The sequence below is a fragment of the Lithobates pipiens genome, unplaced genomic scaffold (assembly GCF_037356315.1).
Source record: "Lithobates pipiens isolate NorthernLeopardFrog02 unplaced genomic scaffold, aLitPip1_a1.2 Scaffold_28, whole genome shotgun sequence".
Classification (NCBI taxonomy): Eukaryota; Metazoa; Chordata; class Amphibia; order Anura; family Ranidae; genus Lithobates; species Lithobates pipiens.
In genome coordinates this window covers 174,126,045-174,149,483 of record NW_027507789.1, presented here as the reverse complement: position 1 = coordinate 174,149,483, position 23,439 = coordinate 174,126,045, and the positions used below count along the sequence as shown (strand labels likewise).

The 23,439-nt window shown below is 42.7% G+C and overlaps 1 protein-coding gene across 2 annotated transcripts in view; it reads right to left on the bottom strand.

Moving 5' to 3' along the window:
* Positions 1–326: 326 nt before the first annotated feature.
* Positions 327–23,439, bottom strand: part of LOC143935833 (NXPE family member 1-like) — a 164,203-nt gene continuing 141,090 nt past the window's right edge. The window contains exon 6 of one of the 2 annotated variants that reach the window (XM_077459949.1): positions 327–2,229. In XM_077459949.1, coding sequence (XP_077316075.1) covers positions 1,694–2,229 — 536 coding nt within the window. In that variant the 3' untranslated portion in view covers positions 327–1,693. Of the gene's footprint in view, positions 2,230–6,597; positions 6,990–23,439 lie in introns of those variants that run through there. The other variant, XM_077459950.1, reaches the window with a different exon arrangement.

Here is a 23,439-nt window from a genome sequence, read left to right as displayed (position 1 = left end):
GGAAATTTTCACTTAGGGGTGTACTCACTTTTGTTGCCAGTGGTTTAGACATTAATGACTGTGTGTTGCGTTATTTTGAGGGGACAGCAAATGCACACTGTTATACAAGTTGTACACTCACTACCTTGCATTGTAGCAAAGTGTCATTTCTTCAGTGTTGTCACATGAAAAGATATAATAAAATATTTACAAAAATGTGAGGGGTGTATATTGTGATATATATATATATATATATATATATATATATATATATATATATATATATATAATATGTAGCGGCCATAACCCTTTGTAGGGCAGCCTTAACTTATTGGGCTTACCAGTTACCTCCGCTTGGCTTGTTCTTCCATGTCTAGGGGTTCCCAGGGTTGATACCCAACAACTTGAACGCTGACACAAATAAAGTCCTTTTGGAAGGTTTTATTTTGCAGTGATAACATCCAATAACACAGTCTCTCATGGGAACAGAGGGCATGGGCGAAGAACTCAGGTACCTTGAACTTCAGATCTAACAAAGTCTCTAACTGCACCCAGAGAGTAGCCACTCGCAGCATGGTACATTAAGGCTGAACAGATCTCTAGCCAGAGATCATGGCAGTCAGCACGTTGATTCAAAGCTTGAAACAATCCTATGAACGTGTACAGGTTGTAACTAAGGGTGAACAGGAACCTTTTTCTTCAGTACCTGGAACGTTCTCTGTCTCCTTAATAGTACTGGAAAAAGCGTGGATTTGTCAATGTCCTTCCCAACTCAGTAACCAGGTACTTCTCAGGATGCCACTTGTCGGCCCTCCTCTGAAGAGTCCTCCCCCGGTCACTTCCACGAGCTGTGGCGCCCCTCCAAGCTGAGAGCACACCCGGACACCTTGAATCCTCCCTCAGTTACTGCACCTCAGACCAGCCGGTTCCGAGACTCAGGAACAGACGGATCCCTACCCCAGACCAGACGGGTCTATTGGGGGTAACTAACAGGAACATGTTGCGGGATGTCAGACACCCCGGTGACCGGGACCCCTCACGGGGCTACCTCGGTCCTGGAAAAAGAACAGACCACACGGGCCTCACAAACTCCTCTCCCTAAACACATGACCCCAGCATCTTAAGTAACCCCGCCCAGACTCCTCAGCGAGCACTCCCGCTGATTGGCTCAGAGAAGGCTGATACCCAAAACATCCAACCAGGCCTGGTTCTGGCCTGTCATGTGCACCTCACCACACACATGACCAAGCAGAACTTCTAACATAGCCCAGCCAAACTGATGTCAAAGTCAACCTACATAATTAACCCTCAGAACCCCTATTGTTCTGAGGCAAAAACTAAATTTACACATGAATGACACTTTGTCCAAAATGTCATCTGCTACATATATATATATATATATATATATATTTACAAAATATAACCCGGTATTTCACTGTTTGCCAGAAGTTCTGCTTTAAATATAAAAATATTTAATATGAAATATATCCAGGCTGCCTAATTGATATCTAGCTTTGCCTTTCTGGAGCCAAGCCTTCTTCTCAGCCTTGTGTTTCAGTGAGCACTGATGGAGCAAAGCGGAAAGCGGTGACTAAGACTGAGAGCTGAGTGATCAGCAGTCGTATGATTAAGTTTTCAGTTTTATAGTGCATACGCACTGATGCTGCAGCATGGAAGTGAGTATGCAGTTGTTTACCAACCCCAAACTTCTCCTTTAACAGATATAAGACAAAAACAAGTTGATCTGGCTCTTAATAACATGCTCCGGTGGATGGACATTTCTAGAGCCAATTGCTGTGGTCATGTCCCAAGCATCTATCATCCCAACATTAAGTCCACTGAAGATGTTCTTTACTAAGAGGTACTGAATATAACCATGAAAGTCACTAAATCGCTCCACATCAGGGTTAATTTCCCTGGTGTTCTCAGACTTTATGATAACTTTTGTATCTGGGCTTCGTAAAAACAGACTCTCTATGGCCCTTCGTATGCAGAGAAGCCTTTTGATGAACACAGGAAAAGGAAAAGGCCGGAAGTGCTGTCCCACAGCTATCACAACAATTGTGTTGGACCCGCCACCAAGCTGGTCGAGTTCATTGGTGATATAGGAGTGAGTTTTGACATTGAAAAATCTCATAGTTACAAATGGATGTCCATGTTTCTTCCATTGAATGTAGATGTTGTTGTGTAAGTCAAATGCCATATGGGTCGTGCGCCAACCTATTCGGTGGCTGTCAAATAATGTCAGATCTATAAATAAAAAAGATCAAAAGCAATGATTGTATATTTTTTTTATCCAAACATATTTTATTTAAAATTATTCTGCATGCAATACAAAAACATATCAATCGTAGTTTAGGGTCCTAGTACAAAACCAGTTTCAGTAGCGAAAGCATCGTATTTACAAGGAAACACAAAAAAAGAGCATCCGGCTTCTCACTCCTGGAAAGAAAGCACTGGCTAGGAAGGAAATAGGGGCTGTGGCCAATGGAATCTGAAATAGAAACTGCGGCCAATGGAATCTGAAATAGAAACTGCGGCCAATGGAATCTGAAATAGAAACTGCGGCCAATGGAATCCTCCTGTCTAAAGGTTATTCCAAGAGCTGAGCTTACCCAGAACAGGTGAGGACATAGGCACTGAGAAGAAAAAGAGAGGAAAAAAAGGGTGGTGGGGGTGAAGGAGGGTGAAAAGGGGGTAAAATGTAGGGAGAGAGTAAGGGGCACTTCAGAAGCCAAGAGGTGCCTCCAGCAGGGATCCTCTCTGACCATTCCAATCCAATAGAGGGAGCATGCATATCTGGGTCAGAGATCCAGTAGGGTGAAGAAGCATGGTCGCTCAGATACAAGAGGCGACAGGCAGAGTATGCATCCAAGTAGATCAACCCATGATGCGTTTTGGGATGGTTATATATTTTGAAAAGCATATGTTTCATTTGCATACATGAACCAAAATGATTGATTCATTAATAAACAGAAAGTCTAGTTTCTGAACTTTTTTTTTTAGAAAAAGTAACAAATCATGGTATGAAACACCAACAAGAATAGTGATATTTTGAAGTTAGCAAAATTCAGTTCAATTGGTATTTAATTTATTAAAGCCTTGCAATTCACAATTTGCTATTTTGAGTATTGTGAAAATAGTTTATTATACTTTAAAGGGTTTGTAACTCTTCTAAAAACTGTCACTGCCAGCCCCTCTTTTATGTAGCCATAACATACACTGTAAATATTTCTGAAAAACAAAGCTTCTAAAAAAAGTTTTTCAGCGATCTTCAGGCCGGTCATGTGACTCCCGGCTGCTCTCCTACTGTACGGGCTAGAGCATGAGGGGGTGAGCTCTCCCTCTGATATCACCCGGGGAGGTCACCTGCTGGTGCTCAGCCCCTCCCGCTGTAGCCCTTAGACGGGGAGGAGGTGCAGCTGGGAGTTACGTGACTGGCCCGAAGAGCTATCAAAAATGGTATTTACAGTAGAGGCTTTGTTTTTCATAAATATTTACAGTGTGTTATGGCTACATAAAAGAGGGTCTGGCAGTGACTGTTTTGTAATATTTACTGTATTACTAATAGCGTCAGGAAGGGGAGGTGGAGACGGCTCATACACAAAGGAGCTGACAGGCAGGGAGGGAGGGGGGGAGAGGAGGACAAGAGAGCTGCGGGTGACGGAGGCATGTACACTGACCACGGTGTCAGGGCTCAGAAGCCATGATAAACCATGGTCAATTTACAGAGGGGAGGGTAGAAACAGGCAGGTATTTCAGGTGATATGAAGGTCCAAATTACACAGCACAAGCACTGTGCTGTATAACATGCTTTAAAGGGACAGGATTATTTTTTTCCTATTTTTTTAATTATTAACACTTTAAAACTGGTAATGTTTGCGACAGTGTTTCATTGCCCACAAAATGTCCTCCATCCCCAAATCTAATCAACCCTTTATGACCTTCCCATGACATTAAACCTAACACCTAAAATTATCCCTCAACTCTCTCCCTAATATTCTCATCCTGACACTTATACTTAAAGTGTTACTAAATTCACAACAGTAAAATCAGTCTGTATATACAGTAAATCATGCTTGTTATACTGACTGGGTAACCCAAGGGGTTAATACTCTGCATTGTGTAAAAAGGCTGTTTGATCCTGTCTTCTCTGATTCTCCCCTTCTTCCTCAGTCCCCAATCTATCTCCTGATAGAACTGAGCCTTGGGAACAAGCTACATATGTTCAGTTTGGTGTGTATTGCTAGTGTAGCGATATGGACTACCAGCAGAAACACCATACCTTTCATACCTTGTCCTTTGGTCATTAGTGTAACCACTGACCTCATATTTGTGTGCCCAACAAAGTGAATTATGAGATGTATAGTTCTCCTTCAGATAGTTCCTTTGCACCTATATACCCTTATGCCCCATACACACAAGTGGATTTTTCATCGGAAAAAACTTGAATGTTTTTTCTGACGGAATTCCACTCAAGCTTGGCTTGCATACACACAGTCACACAAAAATTCTCTGAACTTTCGACCGCCAAGAACACGATGACCTACAACACCACGATGAGCCAAGAAAATTAAGTTCAATGCTTCCGAGCATGCGTCAAATTTTTTCCGAGCATGTGTAGGAATTTTGCGCGTTGGAATTTGTACAGACGATCAGAATTTCAGATCTGAACTTTTTCCGACTGAAAAATAGAGAACCTACTCTCAATCTTTTGCTGGCTGGAATTCGGCCAGCAAAAGTCCGATGGAGCATACACACGGTCAGAATTTCTGACCAAAAGCTCACATCCGACTTTTGCTGGTAGAATTTCTGATCGTGTGTATGGGGCTTAAGACTACACATCCCAGGGATCTTTGTAACATGAAGATTGCTGGGAGTAGCTATAAAAGGAGTAAAAAGCTCGCACAGAGGTCTCTTCTTCCTGGGCCTGATGCAAGAAGGACCTCTCTGTGCAACAGGGAGGGAGGTCGCGGCCTATCATGCAGAGTCTTACTTCCGACACAAGGCCTAAGGGGCCTAGCTCTGTTATTCGCTGTCGGACATCCTGTCGCCAACATCATTTGCTCCATATGTTCTGGAGCTGTAAGCATCTAACCAGTTTCTGGAATTCTATCTTCCGCCCAATCTCCAGCGTCACCAGAATTATAACACTTCCTAACCCAAACCTAGCAATACTAAATATTAGAATTGAATCCTTTCCTCCAGAGTTCAAAGTATTGATTACACATATTCTCTTGGTCGCTTGTACTCTAATAGCAAGACACTGGAAGTCAGGCATAGCACCAAACGCATCTAAAGTCCTCACAACCACTCAAACACACTATGTCTACAAGTCAATATTAGCTAGTAGGAATGGTAATAAAAAATTGATAGATGAAAAATTGAAAATATGGACAAATTGGTATAAAACAAATAACTGATCCTGATTGATGATTTTAATTTCACCTTCAACTTTATCACTATGTTTACCAGCAGGTCAGACCAGAATCTCCCTTCCCCTCCCCTCCCTTCCCTTCCTCTCCTAAATTTCCCTTCTTATATGATTTGTTTTTCTCTTTTGTTCTTTTTCTGAGTATACAAGCATCCTTATATTGCAAGTAATAATTACTGGTGTAAACAAAATACCCCCTCATTGAGCCCTATCACCCAATATAGGCATTACGTGAAATAATGACAAGAATATTCGAGTTGAAGAGGTTTTAACTAACTATAATGATAAGACTGCAATGTTTTTCTTTTTTTTGAGACTTGAGACTTAAGATTAATCATTTTACATTTAATTGAATGTAATAATTTTACACTTACTGACTGTATACTCTTATTGTTTCTCTTAGCCCTTGTACACACGGTCGGAGAATCTGTCAGAATGAGTCTTATCGGACCGTGTCGTCAGATAATCCGACTGTGTGTGGTATGCATCAGACTGATTCCGTCCGAATCTCCGTCCGACCCAATTTTCCAACATGTTGGAAATATTTCCTGACCAACTGGGCCGGACGGACCTAATCCGATCATATGTAGAGCATTTTCATCGGACCAAGTGTCACGCATGCTCACATTCAAATTCCGACACGGAAGCGCTCGTTCAGGTAAAACTACTGCTCGTAAGCAATATAGCACATTCGTCACGCTGCAATGTTAAAAAATCATTCATCAAGCGCATTCTCTTGTTCTTTACAATGCCGCAAGAACCAACTTCTTTTGATGCTCATAGTCACACACACTTCTCCCCGAACGGATTTCATTACTCTTTTTTAACCATTTCAGCAATACAATTTTAGTTTAAGTCACATCTACACAATGTTTTTTTTTTTGGATGTTTTTTGGGGGGGGGGGAATTCCCTAAAAATCTCCTTTAAAGACACTGCTCATTTCTCCTTTTTTTTTACTTTTTTTTTTGGGTGTAAACTTACAACAACAAGATTATTGTATTTTTTAGATTTTCTTTTTCTTTATTAATCTACAGGAGGTTGCTTAGTGTTGGTACCCCTTGTTATTTAGTTCACTTTGTATTTTGGAAATGTACCTGCCTGCTCACAAATAAACTCTACTTTTTGAAGGAAAACACATTACACAAGTATTTCATCAAACAAAAATAAAATTTATTTTGTTTGCTCGAAAATAAAAATAGGAACGCAGCACTGGAGAAACTTCTTAACTTTGGTGCAGCCTTTGGCCCCCAGGGCAGACATGACTAAATGACATATAAAAAAAATGGTGGCCTGAGGAGTACATATCTCAGGGAGAGAAGTCTGCCCCTGAAGTCCTAGAGAGCAGGAAATTCAGATGCCATTTCTGTCCCCAGGATGGTGACCTTGAACAGGCTGCATCTTCTGGCACACCAGACTCATCCCAGGCCATCACTCTCTGGTCTTCCTTTGTGACTTCCCACCAGGCATCCTTCCAGGCTGTGGCTGGGCTCCTGTAGCTGGGGCAGGAGGAGAAGGAGGGCGTTGTTGGACCTCCTGGCTGCCACTTGCCACAGCCTCCCCCCGACTGAGGTCTTCCTGTGTATGAAAAGGGGACATAGTTTTAGTTTTTTGATCATCAATCACAACATTTTGTGCTCCTGGCTTTTGCTATTTGACTGTTACCAAATAGAACAGACTATCATTCTGACACCAGCATTTTTCTTTCCCGTCCCAATCATTTTTGGTCACTACTGTCTATTGAGATGTAAACCACTTTGAGAAATCTCAACTTACTGATCAATAAGAACATCTAGTTAACATCATTAAATGTAACACAAGAAATATGTTCAACAATGCAATACCTGTCTCAAGCTGGGCCCCACCACATGGTGCTGCCTGGAAGGCCCAGGTTCTGGGGGTGAAGGATGCCTTGGAGGAAGCCTGGAGAGTGGTGGCCTGAGTGGTGGCCTGGGTACCCCCTGGTCTACCAGAAAATGCAGCCTGTCAAAGTGCACCATCCTGGGGTAATAAACAGCATCTGGATCTCCTGCTCTCAAGGACTCCAGGTGCTTCTTTCTCTCCCTGAAATATGTAAGCTTCATGGCCACAATTTTGCGATTCAGATATGTCATGTCTGCCGTGGGGACCCTGATCTGCACCAAAGCAAGCAGTTTCTCCAGTGCTGCATTCCTCTTTGATCTGTCATGATAAAATTTGTTGTGGAACTGCCACAGGCAGGGCATCTCCATGTAGAGCTCGAGGAATAGCCCCATAAAGTTGGGATTGTTGAATGGGTCCATTTTGTCTGCAAGACACAACACAAGACAAACCCTCAAATACTAATAATGCAATTAAAATTCCTCCTAATCTTGTCCCAACAGCGGCCTAGATACAAGCAGTCTAGTCTAGTGAAGCACAAAGTTAAAAATGTTACCTTCGTTTTGACGTTCGCCGCGTCCGTGACTCACACTCTCCTCCCAGATCATATGGACGTTACACATGTGTGGCGTTTTATATACAGTGCTCATGCGTGAAACTCCGCCCGCCCCTGAGATCTTTCCAGACTATTCCCCGCCCCTTCGCTTCCCGCGCAGTGGGGAGAGCACATGGCGGAGAGAACGCAGGTGCGCAATAATAGTTCCACTAAGGAGGAGGAGGGTGAGGAAAGCCCGGAGCCTGAAATGTCCCGATCCAGGAAGACAAGATTTAAGGCCTCAAATATGTCTTTTGGAGAGATGTTGGAGATGGTCGACATATTGAAGAGGACCGACTATGATGGGAAGTATGGACCTTACCCAAACCCAAATATCAGAAAGGCCAAGATCATGAATAAAGTTGTGAAGAGTCTTCTGAAGAATTTTGGGGTACGCCGATCCAAGGATCAACTGAGAAAAAGCTGGTCAGACCTGAAACTGAGGGAGCACGAGCAGTACATAAGGATCAAGCGTGTTCTTAAAAAAAGTAAGTAGTTGTCGTGTGTTCATATGATTATTCTTGCTTGCATACATGCTCCATGTGCTTTGATTTCATGTTGTGCATTTTAAAATGGCCACTTTCAAGGTCATGGTTTCGTTCGTTCGTATGAAACATCGTTCTACAGGGAAGTATTCCAGCTTAACAAAGTGGCCCCAATAATGTTCTCACCTTGTAACCCGGCCCAAAAAAACAATTGTACAACACTTCCAAGCAATGTTTCATATTCCTATATATGCCCTCTGTGTGCTAATTAATCTTTGTTTACATTCTCATAGGGGAGAGAAGACTCGGCAAGTATGAGGACACCAGGGACCATGAGGACACCAGGGACCACACTCCTCCCAAAGAAGGGCAACTTCCAAAAGAAGAAACAGAGGAGCAGGAGCAGGAGGAGGAGGAAGAAGGAGAGATCGTTGAGGTTGGTCAAATTGTCACCACAACAGGTGAGTGTCGGAGAACACAGCTTCCGGTAAGCTCATCAATGTATAGCACCATATTTGGATTACATGGTGTGTTTGTTTTGTTTTTTCTAGGTGATGTGGAGGAAGATTCCCGTTTTACCAGTGAAAGTGCCCAGATCTTGATCGGGGAGATAATGGGGTGCAATAGGGATTTGGAAATTGTACAACAAAACATCAATGATGTTAAAAATAAAATGAAGAACATCATTGATGTTTTGGGGAGAGTGTGAAAACGAAAAAACTAGATAGGGTTTTATTTTTGCTTTTTTTTTTTTTAAATGTTGTATTTTGCATAATTCCAAATTTGGAAGATGCACAGAGTGTGTAAACATGTGCTATCTCCCATCATGGGGGATCGATGTACATGTTTTGTGGAAAGTGTCTGAGATGAAGGGGTTGCAGCCCCAAAGCATGTACATTGATCCCCCATGATGGGAGTTAGCACATGTTGACACACTGTGTGCATCTTCCAAATTTGTATTTTTCAGGGGTTACACCCCATGTGATGAAGGCAATATCAGCCCAGTTTGTACATACTCAGGTCTGATATTGTCTTCACTTTTCCAAGTTGAACTTTGTAAGTTCCTGTGTTCTGTATTTTACGGTTTGCTACATGCCTGTTTACACAAAAAAACAAGTAAAAAATAAATATGATTAAACTGGGTTTTGGATACCCAAAATATCTTGGTTTGTTGTAAAAACCTTTACTAAACGCACATATGAATGTGCTTGTATTAAAAAGTTGAATTCTCAACAATGTGTGGCTTCCTTTTTCATTGGGATTAAAATGTATTTGTAGTGAAATATGAGTTTGTGCTGAGAAGGAGGGGGATTTACTAAAGGCAACTCCACTTTGCACTCCAAGTGCAGTTTCAGGTGTACTTTTGCAGTGCACTTGTAGTGCATAGTGGATGTGCCTTTAGTAAAAAGCACCCACAGTGATGTGTAAATTTGGACAATCATGCCATTTTCCTACCAGGGTGCTGAAAATGAGCATGATTTAGATCAGTAATGCACTACACATTAGTTAACAAAAAGAAGGTGTGTGTGTAGCAGACCCACAACATAATAAGATTATCTGAAGAAGAGACTGTCCCCTCATCTCGCTCTGAACTTGGGTTTGCACTGTTGGTGAAAAAGGCACAACTTGACGAAAAATGGCAAAGTGGGAGGCCACAGTCTGCCATGCCTATTGCGTTGAAGGACACTGTGTAGTGACACAAGAAAAAAAACTAGTAATTTTACAAATCAACATTGCATGCAGATTAGACACCCACATTTTTGGACAAAATTAGTATAACATTTTTTTAAATGAGTATTTAAAGCCTAAAGTATAAGGTCCCCTTATGAGAGTCCTAACCCCCCACCCCCCCATCTGATGGGCCCTTGATAAAAAATGAGGGGGGGTGTTTAGGAGAGGTAACCCTCTCTACTTGATTGAGAGCTGAATGCCTAAATAATGTGTGATACTTTGTGAAGCCCCTCCTTAGTTACACTATTGGCAGCCCACCGGACAGGTAAGAAGTGTCATAATAACAAAATGGAAGCACATTTTGACATTCTGCTATTACATAGCAAGAAAATGTATGTGTTAAAAAAATCAAAATAGCATTTGAAAGTATTGAGGCCCTTACACTACATGCTTTGGTCATTTGTTCCATAAATGTGATCATGAAAAAGGTATTTAGAGTGTGTATTGTGTTGGGTCAAGTCATCAGATAGAAGATTGCTATCAGCTAAGGTAGCAGTTGGGGAGAGGGGGGTTACTAATGAGTTTGGCACAACTCCAAAAAACAATAAAAAGGTCACTTTGCATGAATTGAAGCACACACATCACATTTGTAGAGATTTTAGGGGGTGTTTAGGGGAAAGCAATACTATGGAGCTGCCAAAAGACATTGTCAAGTGACTAGACTATAGTTTTAGGGGCCAAGAAGAGCATGGTGGGGAAGTTAGTGAGGCAAATCCACATGAGGACAAAGGGGCAGAGCATATGAATTAGAGCATATTGCAATGATGGTAATTAGGGAATGAGGAAAGAAATGCAAGACATTAGCAATCATGAAATACATAGAATGTGATGTTTAAGGTTAAAAATTAGCATAATATAGTCCTTCAGTAGGAGCTGAATGATGGCAGAACAGGTCTCTGAAATAATGATCCCCAGAGCCTGGGGGGAGATGCCCGTAGAGAACTTGAGGTCCTGAAGGCTTCTCCCTGTCGCCAAGTAGCGCAACGTGGCGATGAGCCTCTGCTCTGGAGTGATGGCTTGCTGCATGCAGGTATCCTGCCTGGTGATATAAGGGGACAGCAAAGCCAGCAGACAGTGAAAAACGGGGTCCGTCATCCTGAGAATAATCCAGAAATGATCAGGATTATTCTCGCGGATCTCATGAAGCAAAGGCATGTGGGAGAACTGGTGACGCTGGCGCAACCAATTCTTGGTCGTCCAAACATGTTTCATCTACGTACTCATCGTACAGTTTGTGCTGTGCAGGGGTTCTTACTTTGACTTTGACACAAGCCCTTTGGCTTGTGTCAAAGTCAAAGTAAGAACCCCTGCACAGCACAAACTGTACGATGAGTACGTAGACGAAACATGTTTGGAAAACGGTCGGCTAGTCAGAACGGACACCAGAAAAACTAACCTGAATAGCAGAAGCAAGCAGACAATAAAAAATGCCTTTCAAAGCGTACTATACCAAGATAGAGTCCACAATGAGAAGCAAATACTTAATGACTGCATGCACTGATTATCAGATACGCAAAGACAAATACAAACTGAAGAGCAGTAGTGATCTGAATCACTAATCTGAAAAGCGTGAATCGTCTTTCACCAAACTTCTACTAAAACACGAGATCAGCTGAAGGAGCTCAAAGGGTGCCGGACGTGGTGCTGAACTTCCTTTTTCTAGTCCCGCCGTACACGGCTTACGTCACCACGTTCTTGGCAACCGTGAAATCAGACGACTTGGCCCGACCGTGTGTATGCAACAGTTTCAGACACAATCCATCGGACTAAATCTGACGGGCAAAATCCGACAGATTTGGTTGTCAAAATCTCCGACCGTGTGTACGTGGGCTTAGTGCTCTATCTAGTTGGGAGTCCCAAAGGAAGACTGCGTGCTGGGAAGGCTGCGCTCACATGATAAGAAGGGAGACCAGAAGAAAATCAAAAAAGGAGGACGCAGGTTATCAGTTCTCCCTCACCCGTCAGTGCTTAAGCACGACAACAAATTAAAACCTCCGAAGCATGGGAGAAGGGGACAGGAAATCAATGTACACCTTACCAAACAAGCAGTTAAATCATAATCATCGTCTTTCACGAGGCCTGTTAGAGCACACACCCTAAAGTCACTAGGGGCAAACCTACCCAAAAACTTAGTGGGGTCTTCCCCTAAAGTATCAATCCAGGTGGATGGCATTTACACGTAAGCACTGCTGGATACTGGAACTCAAGTAACATTGCTGTATCTAGACTTCTATCATAAGTGCTTGAAACATATCCCCTTGTGCAAACTTGGCAAGCTAGAAATTTGGGGTATCAGAACTCAGAAGTGCCCTTACGATGGTTACATACCTATCAAATTAACCTTTGACTCTGCTCTAGTCGGAAGACCAGAGCCCTTTGACGTGTTGGCAGTTGTATTTCCCCGACCACCTGGAGCCGGTTTAAATTCTCTACTGATGGGCACTAATACCAATCTGATAAGAAGGCTACTTACTCCCTTGGCCATAGAGGGTGCTCGTGTTGGGAAAATACATCCTCAGTTAAGGCAAGTATTAGTCCACCTAGATGACACCGTCATGTTTGGCTGAACATTGGAAGAACACGAGGCTCGAATGGAGAAGGTTTTCCAGCAATTACATGAAGAGGGATTGAAGCTGTCATTGGAGAAGTGGCAATTCTACCAGACCTCTGTCACCTACTTAGGACATGTGCCAGAGTGGGGATAGACACTGATCCCCAAAAACTGGAGGCGGTCACTTCTTGGTCCTGCCCAACTACAGTCATCGAATTGAGGTCATTCTTGGGTTTCTGCTCCTACTACAGATGATTTGCAAAGAACTTCTCACAAGTTGCTTGCCCATTGAATGAGATGCTACAGAAGCAAACCGATGGAGAACAGCAGAAGACCCAGAAAGTGGGAGGCAGGAAGCCTAGGGAATCTATTCAGGACCAATGGACAGTGTCAGAGGTTCTTTGAGAGGTTGAAGGAGAGTCTGGTTGAGGCTCTGGTGTTGGCCTACGCTGACCCTTCGAAGACTTACGAATTACATGTGGATGCCAGTAGAGATAGTATTGGGGAGTGTTGTACCAGGAGTAGAAGGGGAAACTCCACCCAGTAGCCTATGTGAGCCGCAGCCTTACTCCTCCTGAGAAGAATTATCCGGTGCACAAGTTGGTGTTCTTGGCTCTCAAGTGGGCCGTAGTGGATAAACTCCGGGGCTACCTGTATGGAGCCGACTTTGTGGTGAAGACAGATAACAACCCTCTGACCTACATAATATTTACTGCTAAGTTGGACACCACTGGGCATCGGTGGTTAGCTGCTTTATCTGAGTTCCAATTCAGTTTGAAATATTGGCCAGGAGTGGGAAATAGAGACGCTAATGCTCTTTCCCGAAGACCACGCTTCACCCAGAATGGTCAGAGGAGTTGGATTCACTTGCCTCCTGAAGGAGTACAGGCTGTGTGCCAGGGGGTGGAATATAAACACAGGGGAGCCATAGAAGCTGAAGCTGTGGGAGTACCAAAAAACTGTAACCTGACCCAAGTATGCAGCCAAGAAGAGATCAGGGGGAAGATCTGCTAGGGAATCTAATAAGAAAGTCACTATCAACTAAAGACCCTCGGATATTGATGAATAGCCCAATTGAGGAGGATAAGGTGATTCATAGAGAATGGGAATGAACGTAGGGCTGCAACTAACGATTATTTTCATAATCGATTAGTTGGGCGATTATTGTTTTGATTAAAACAATTAATCGGATAATAGCCTTAAAAAAAAAGTTATGTATAATTTAATATGTAAAGTTTAAAAAAAGGCAATTTATTTTTAAAAATATATATGCAGTGGTAAATATAAATAACCAACAATATGGTTAGGGAGCAAAATCTTTAATCCACAGACAGAATAACAGAATACTGTTTATACTATTGGAGGTTGAATCTGGTAAATATCATCAGACTCAGAGATCACATTTTTTCACAGAGCTTCCTAGATACTAACTCTAGATAACATACCAGAGCGGTTTTATGATGTCAGCTGTTCTCAGAATGTCCAGGCAGTTTTCTGACACACTGTGTAAGCCATATTGTATGTCCATTTATTAATGCTGATTATCATTGAGGGTAAAAATCATAGGCCTCACATTTCCACATCACCCTTCATTAGAATAGCATTGGCTGGCTAGATTACATATTTCTCAGTGTGGCAGCATAAGTAGTTAACTGAAACATCCACTAGGTGACCTCTGATCAAAAGGGAGTGCACATATATGTATATAATGTTGTTGCTGACCCATTGGCACTGTAATCTCGGCTAAGCAGATTTATTACCTTTCTTTGAAATAACTTTCCCTTATTTGGTTCAAGTAAAATATTTCAGAATCTAATTATACTGAGTTGTTTGATTATTGCCACACAGTGCTACAAGGATATCTGAACCCAGAGTGTCAGGTGAGTTGGAAGGTTCACTTGGTCATGGCCGTGCAGATGAATGAATGAATGAAATACTTATATAGCGCACAATGCGAACTGAATCGCCTCTAGGCAGATGAGCAGATAATTCTAAGCAGTCCCCTAGGGGGCTGTGCTACACTAGAGAGTGCATGTGATCAGCACAGATCCATTCAGCACTGTCTAGACAGAGGGTCATAGGTCCTGCAGCTTTATAGGACAGTCAGAGTAGAATTAAAACTCCTCCTACAAGCTTTAACCAGACACTAATAGAAGTCACTAAGACTGCTATATAATGTTGGTGGGGAAAGGTATTTAGCAGTTCATATTTACTAAAGGTGTTGCATTTCCATGTTCTGTGTACTGCGGTAGATCAGACATAGTGAATGCAGCATCCTGGGTTTAGTAACACTTTAACATTTAACCTGTTGTAACACCTGAAACCTAAATTAAACTCACGCCATGAAGCCTAACCCTAACCAATTAACCTTTATGAGAGACCATCACTTTGCCTTAGTGAAAGTGCCTTAGCAAAGCTCTCCACCCTAACTCCCTAACACCCCTTTCACACCAGGGCGTTTTGCAGGCGCTATAGCGTTAGAAATAGCGCCTGCAATCCGCCCTAAAGAAGCTGCACCATTGTGTGTAGTGTGAAAGCCCCGAGGGCTTTCACACTACAGCGGTGCGCTGGCAGGACGTCAGAAAAAAGTCCTGCCAGCAGCTTCTTTGGAGCGGTGAAGGAGCGGTGTGTTTACCGCTCCTCCACCGCTGTTCCCCATTGAAAACAATGGGGCAGCGCTGTAATGCCGCTGGCAAAACGCCGCCGCTAGCGGGGGGTAAAAACGGGGGCTAGCGGAGGGTAAAAACGCTCCCCGGGAGCGTCCGAAATGCGCCGCAAATCCGGCGGTAAAATGCCGCCAAAAATAGCGGCGTTTTACCGCTGACACAAAGGGCGGTGTGGTGTGAAAGGGGTCTTATACTTCTAAAGGTTATCACACCCGACTCCTGCACTTACTTGACACAGTGACACCCCTTCCTCCATTGCAGCCAGCAACACTAGTGACTTCTTCTGGGTATGTGGGAGTATGCAGCTTCCTCCCCCATGACAGTATTCACACCTAGCAGCCAAAAGCAAGGCACTAGTACTGCTACGTGACTGAGGGAGTGATGCCATGGCTCTCTGGTTTCTGACACTGCAGATTTCAGTATTGACTGCAACACAGGAAGGAATGTTAAAAGAGTTGGAACAGTGTATCCAAGCTACTACCTCCTGTGTAATGCCTGGTGAGCCTCAAGAACACAGCACTCAGCCTGGGAGGTCTATGCAAACCTCCATGTAATCCATGCAAAAAAGGGGAAAGACTTGTGCCATGGAAGTCGGATAAAACATTGTTTTATTATTGCATGTGAACAACAGTCAAAAAAAACAACGCGTTTCGGCCATCAGGCCTTAATCATAGTTATGTTAAAGGAGTACAGGCAAGGTCTGCAATACTTTCTTTAGGACCGGTTCACACCATGAATTGCAAAAGAAATGTGCTGTGCATTTTTGTGGAATTTAAATGTGATACGGGTGCAGTGCAATTTCAGTCCATTAATTTAAATGGGCTGAAATCGCACTGGACCACAGCAAAAAGTAGTGCATGCATTGCTTTATAAAACACAGAGCAACTGGATCGCATGGTACTACTGTATTATATGATCTGGTGCAAGAAATACACTGTGTTTGCCAGCTTAAGTTAACATTGACACCCACTGCAGACCGCAAATGTAGTGTGTTTTGAACATGGTGCAAGAAACGCACACGTAACATGGGTTCTGGTGTGAACTGGCCCTTACATGGAGATCACGTGCATACACTGGATTCCAGTGGCAAAAATAGTAACTGCTGGAGCGGCCGTTGCTGTTTGCCTACACCTGTCATCCCAGTCGCTGTTTTTTTAATATGTCCTAACAAGAGGTCTGATGTTCCCATTCCAATGAAAGGTGGCTTTGACAATTGATAAGTAGGCAATCTGACTGGACACTGGAATGAAAATTGACAAGGTTTAAAGCCATGAAGACAGGGAAGGTTAGGCACCAACAAAGTTAACCACTTGACCTCTAGAAGATTTACCCCCTTCGTGATCAGGCCATTTTTTGCGATACGGCACTGCACTACGTTAACTGACAATTGCGCTGTCGTACAACGCTGTACCCAAATAAAATGGATGTCCTTTATTTTCACAAATAGAGCTTTCTTTTGGTGGAATATGATCACCTCTGTGGTTTTTCTTTTTTGTGCTATAAACAAGAAAAGACCGAAAATTTTGAAAAAAAAAACCCCCAATATTTTTTACTTTCTGCTATAAACCATATCCAATAAAAAAAATGGAAGGAAATCTAATTTCTTCATCAATTTAGGCCAATATGTATTGCTAAATATTTGTGGTAAAAAAAAAAAAAAAAAAAAATCCCAATAAAAGTACGTTGATTGGTTTGTGCAAAAGTTATAGCGTCTACAACCATGGGATTTTTTTTTTACAATTTTTTGTTTACTAGTAAAGGCGCCAATCACTAGCTTATAGTGGGACTGCGATATTGTTGCAGACAATTCAGATACTAACGGACACTTTTTAGGGACCAGTGACACCAATACAGTGATCAGTGCTAAAAAATATGCACTGCCACTGCACACTAATGACACTGGCTGGAAAGGGGTTAACATCAGGAGCACTCAAAGGGTTAACTGTGTACCTAGCCAGTGTTCTTATCACTGTGGGGAAGGTGCTTTTACTATGGGAAGACACTGATCTGTGTTCTTGCTTTTGTAGGAACACAGGATCAATTCCTTCCCTACTGACAGAACGGCAGTCTGCCTTGTTTACATAAGCAGATCGCCATTCTGCCTGTGAACTGTACAAACATCAGGTGCCAGAGGACATTGATTCCGTGGTACCCACCGCTGGGCTCCCGTTGTATGTGATCACATAGGGAGCGGGTCGTATGCGGCGAGCACATGCCCCAGGAAGTATCAGATCACAAACTACTAGGTATGTGATCTGACACAGAGAGGCCGCCCTGCCGCAGTATATCTGTGGTTGGGAAGTGGTTAAAATAGGGATTCAGAATTTTTTTCTGGCTAATCAAGGCAATAGATGAAATATTGTTTACTCTTAGCCCCGTACACACGAGCAGATTTTCCGTCTAAAAATCTTGGATGTTTTTTCCAACGGAATTCCGCTCGAGCTAGAATTGCATACACACGGTCACACAAAAGTTATTTCGACCGTCAAGAACGTGGTGACTTACAACACTACAACGAGCCGAAAAAAGGAAGTTCAATGCTTCCGAGCATGCGTCTAATTGTTTCCGAGCATACGTAGGAATTTTGCGTGTTGGAATTGCTACAGACGATCGGAATTTCCGATCTGAACTTTTTCCGTCGGAAAATAGAGAACCTGCTCTCAATCTCAGTTCAATGGAGCAAGCTCACGGTCAGAATTTCTGACCAAAGGCTCACATCGGACTTTTTCTGGCAGAAATTCCGATCGTGTGTACGGGGCATAAGGTCTGATTCACACCTAGGCATTTTTTAGTGCATTTTTAGTTTTGCAGAAACACACTACAGTCCATTTAAAGTGGAAGTAAACCCACTTTTTTAACTTTTACCTACAGGAAAGCCTATAATAAGGCTTACCTGTAGGTAAAAAAAATATCTCCTAAACCTGTACGGTTTAGGAGATATTCCCCTCGGTATGCGCCGCTGACTGCAGCGGCGCATGCGCACAAGGGGGTTCTCTCCGTGAAAATCCGGCAGCGCTCGCCCGGCCGGATTTAAATCTCCCGCGCGCATGCGCGGGAGTGACGATATCGCGGCTCCGGCCACTCACAGCGCCGGAGCCGCGATACCCGGAAGAGACGCCGAGGGAGCATGTCGGCTTCCTCGGCGTGGATCGGGCGAGATGTCGGGGCCTCGTTCTAAGGTAAGTATTTCATAATGAGCTAGTATGCGGTGCATACTAGCTCATTATGCCTTTTGCTTTGCAGGTTTAAAAAAAAAAAAAAAAAAAATGCGGGTTTACTACCGCTTTAACATGGTTTCCTTTTGATGTAGTTCACATTTTATAGAATGGGACTTTTTTTTTTCAGGTTTCATAGACGTTAATTGATCAAAAAGCGTGTATTGAAAAACGCAATATGCATAGATGTGAATCAAGCCTTAGGCAGGGAGACTTATAAAATGGAATACACATTCACGTTAAATAAACATTTATTTTAATCTCAGAAATTAGCAAAAAAGGAAAACCTTGTATTGGCTTACTATAATTCAAAATGTGCTTGCAGCCAGTTAATAGATGGGTTTAGTAATTTAGAAAAATCTAAAAATAAATGGAAATGGTCAACAGCTGTCTGCATATTTCTCCTCTAACAGATTTCCACTAACAGATGTCATCTGTAATATAAAGAGGAATTCCGTTTTTGTTTAAAAAAAGAATATAGCATGTAACATTTCCACACAAGCTGTTTTGTAATTCAATGTTATTAAAAAATACTTTTCCATCTAAATCTAAAGCCACTGTAATTTTCTAAAACTGTCAAAAATTTGACGCAATACGGCAACCCGGAGGTTGGAGAGAACCCCATGACGTCACCACACACCAGCTGATAGCTTAGCCCTGTGTGTTGTTTTATTTTTCGTGCAGTGCATGTTAAGAACTTTTTTGGAATAAACACCCTTGATTTACAGCACTATGAAGTTCTCCTCTTTTCTTTCTCATATCATTTAAAAACCCTTTCTGGAGGAATCCGTGTGTGAAGACCAAAGAAAGTGTTATATTTGCTAAAATTGTCCTGCCAATTCACTTTGGAAGAGAGCCGCTACCCCCTATTAGCAGGTCTGTTTGAAATATCACACGCTGATGCCGGAGTGTGCTGAGTGACTATCTCTGCTTGAAGTTTGGCATGTGGGAGAGCCGCTGAGCGATCTTCTGGAGCACATTGGCTGCAAATCATCTCAGTGTATGGTGGATATCAGGCGAGTTTGTCCCTAAGGCTCCATACACACTGAAGCTCAAAAAAAGCTTTTTCTGGATGCCAGATTTCTGCAAAAAACGTTGGTTTATGAGCGTTTATTAGCGTTAGCGTTTATGGACGTTTTCAATAAAAATGCACAGAGGACACTCCAAAAATCCCACAGTGCATTCCAAAATCTCACAATGCATTGAAAAAATAGAATGCCGAACACTAATTAAAGTGCGTTTATGAGCGTTTATAAGCGTTTGCCATTTTTTGGCAGTGAAAAATGGCACTTTGAACACAAATTTCTGGCATTCAGAAAAAAGCCCATAAACTCCACTGCTCGTTAAAGCTAAAAAGCGCCCATGTGTGCATGGACACATAGGCTAACATAGAGTAGAGTTTATGGGCTTTTAAAAAAAACACTCAAACTCCAATAAACTGCAGTTTATGAGCTCCAGTGTGCATGGAGCCTTATAATTTAAGGTCCATCAGTCCATCAGATTCGGTAAGAGCCATCTGGCTACGTTTTAAGTTAAACATAGAAAATCACCATAGATACAAAATATGTACAAAATTCAGTGCATATATATTGCAATAGTTTGTGGTTTAGTTTGGCATAGTGATGGGCTAGAGCCGCAATAGTGCGGTAAGTCTTAGGCCGCGTACACACGCGGGGACTGTTCGCCCAACTTTGTCCGTCAAACAGTTTCGGCAAACAGTCCGCTCAAAATTAGCATGGACGGACATGGCCACACACGACGAACGAACAGTTTGCTGAAACCGTGCGCGATGACGTGAACGGCACGTACGACGGGACGAAAAATACGACGTCCTATACACTGCATTATAACTTTCGGCGTGTTAAGCCTTTCTGAGCATGCGCCATACTTAGTTTGTCGAACAAGCCTACACACGGGCGGACTGTTCGCTCAAACAAGGTTTCAGCGGACAGTTTTACGGAATTTCCGAAAAACCTTGTTCGTCAGACTGTCCGCTGAAACTGTCCGCTGAAAGCCCACACACGAGCGGACTGTCCGCCCAAACACTGTTCAGCGGACAAAGTTGGGCGAACAGTCCGCCCGTGTGTACGCGGCCTTAGACAGTCATGTATAGGAGATCCAGTTTTAGGGAGGATTAAAAAAGGAGGTAGAATGATTAAACCAGGGATCCCATTTCTTACTATATAAATGTGTGGTATTCTGTGTGATATGAAATATCTTTTCCATCAGATTAATGTTGTTAATTCTGTTTTTAAGGTGATCCAAGGGGATGGAATGCGATTTCCAATGGAAAGCAATTAGCCAATGAATTGCGACACATATTGTATGAATCAATCTCATATTGTAGGTGGAAAGAGAGGGGATAGGTGCATATAGGAGACAGTTCTGAAAGGTTAGTTTTATGTTATGTTAGTTTTATGTTTTTTTTTGAGATCACTGAGGCAAAATTCTCTAACTGTTTCCATATATATGGGATTTTGGAACAGTCCCAAAAGATGTGTGAGAATGAGCCTGGGGAATCACAGCCTCTGAAGCATGTACGAGGTGTTGTGGGGAATATAGAATGTAATTTGACTGGGACATAGTACCATCTGGTAAATAATTTTAGTGCGGTCTCTTTGACTGTGATTGATCTCGTGCATTTGTGTAAATTGCTGATGCAAATGTCCCAATCATGAGATGAGAGCAAGAAATGTATTTCCTGTTCCCATTTGATCATGTATGGAAGTTTGGTTATTTCATTGTGATTGAGAAGGTTAAGATATATTTCTGAGATGAGACCGGATTTTCTTGGTGCTTTAAGACAGATATTTTCAAAAAACGAGGGGGGAGAGGGATTTGTTGTTTGGAAATATGTGTTGAAGAAATGTCTAATCTGCAGGTATCCACAAAATTCTATATTTGGGATCTGATGTTTCAATTTAAGAGATGCAAATGAGGAGAAATTGTTGTTTTCCATAAAATTCGTAAGGGAGGTTAGATTATGGTTGATCCACCATGACAAGTCCACCATATCATTGTTGTTCTGTGGGAATCTTGGATCTCCTACAAAGGAGGCGTGGGATGGAGATCTAGAAATAAGATTGAATTTTTTATTGTGTAAATTCCATAATTGATATGAGTGTGAGACTATTTGGTTGAGGGCATCTAAAGTGTTTATTGGGATTTTGTTACAGAGTAATTACCTACTTGTAATAGTGAACATCTTCTCAAGATAGAAATGTTTGTCACAACTAAGGATGAGCTCCGGTGCATTTGCATGCTCCACGTGCAGAGCCTGCCAGGAAGTCGGCACAGCAATAATCACAGGCAGTGAGACATTGCCCCGTTGCGCGGCTGCAGAGATCGGGCAATGTCTCACTGCCTGTGATTAGCGCAGTGCTGTGCCGACTTCCTGGCGGGCTCTGCACATGGAGCATGCGAACACGCCAGAGCTCATCCCTAGTCACAACAAAGCAAGATGCACAAACAGTAGTGAGAATTCTTACACAGGAAATCATTCCCAGATGGAGATGCCCGCTTTAGATCAACTCTGACAATGGCCCTGCATTTGTGGCCAAAGTCTGCCAAGATCTGGTAAAAACGCTCAAAATTTACTGGAAGTTTCACATACCAAATCACCCTTAAAGTTCAGGTATAGTGAAAAGGATCTTGGATCTCCTACAAAGGAGGCGTGGGATGGAGATCTAGAAATAAGATTGAATTTTTTATTGTGTAAATTCCATAATTGATATGAGTGTGAGACTATTTGGTTGAGGGCATCTAAAGTGTTTATTGGGATTTTGTTACAGAGTAATTACCTACTTGTAATAGTGAACATCTTCTCAAGATAGAAATGTTTGTCACAACTAAGGATGAGCTCCGGTGCATTTGCATGCTCCACGTGCAGAGCCTGCCAGGAAGTCGGCACAGCAATAATCACAGGCAGTGAGACATTGCCCCGTTGCGCGGCTGCAGAGATCGGGCAATGTCTCACTGCCTGTGATTAGCGCAGTGCTGTGCCGACTTCCTGGCGGGCTCTGCACATGGAGCATGCGAACACGCCAGAGCTCATCCCTAGTCACAACAAAGCAAGATGCACAAACAGTAGTGAGAATTCTTACACAGGAAATCATTCCCAGATGGAGATGCCCGCTTTAGATCAACTCTGACAATGGCCCTGCATTTGTGGCCAAAGTCTGCCAAGATCTGGTAAAAACGCTCAAAATTTACTGGAAGTTTCACATACCAAATCACCCTTAAAGTTCAGGTATAGTGAAAAGGATGAACCATTAAGGATAAGATCAGGAAGGCCACTGGAGGTACCTATTCCAATTGGAAGAAGGTCCTCCCAGCAGTTCTAGCTGAGGTAAGAATGACACCCTCTAAGAAAACAGGATGTTCTCCTTTTGAAGTCCTAATGGGTAGGCCGTTCCCCACCCCATGGGCCAGACAGCCACGTATGTTAGAAAGAGGGGACCTTGATCTCATTCAGGAAGGATATGTAAGAAAACTTCAAATTTTGGATAAAATTGAAAGAAATGTTGCTCGCACCTCTCCTTTTTCTTCACAGGAACCTACACACCCTTTCCAGATGGGTGACACCGTGGTGGTCCAGCAATTGAACCACACCAAGAAGCAGGAGTATCCCTTCAGACCCCCAAGCACAGTGATTGCTGTTACCAGCACAGCTATTCTGGTACAGGGACAACAGGCCTGGATTCATGCCAGTGGTGTGAGGAAGATTAAAGATAAAGGAGGTGACGTAAGCAGTGAAAATTCTCGAATATTGAGTGAAGCAGGTGGTCAAGACTCTGAAAAAGATGACCTCACTTATTTCACCACAGACTTCTAGGAAGGCCTTGTGCCCCCTATTTTTGAACACCCCGCTTGTGTTCCTACCCACATGGATCATAACTAACTGTATATATCACCCTGAGGACTTG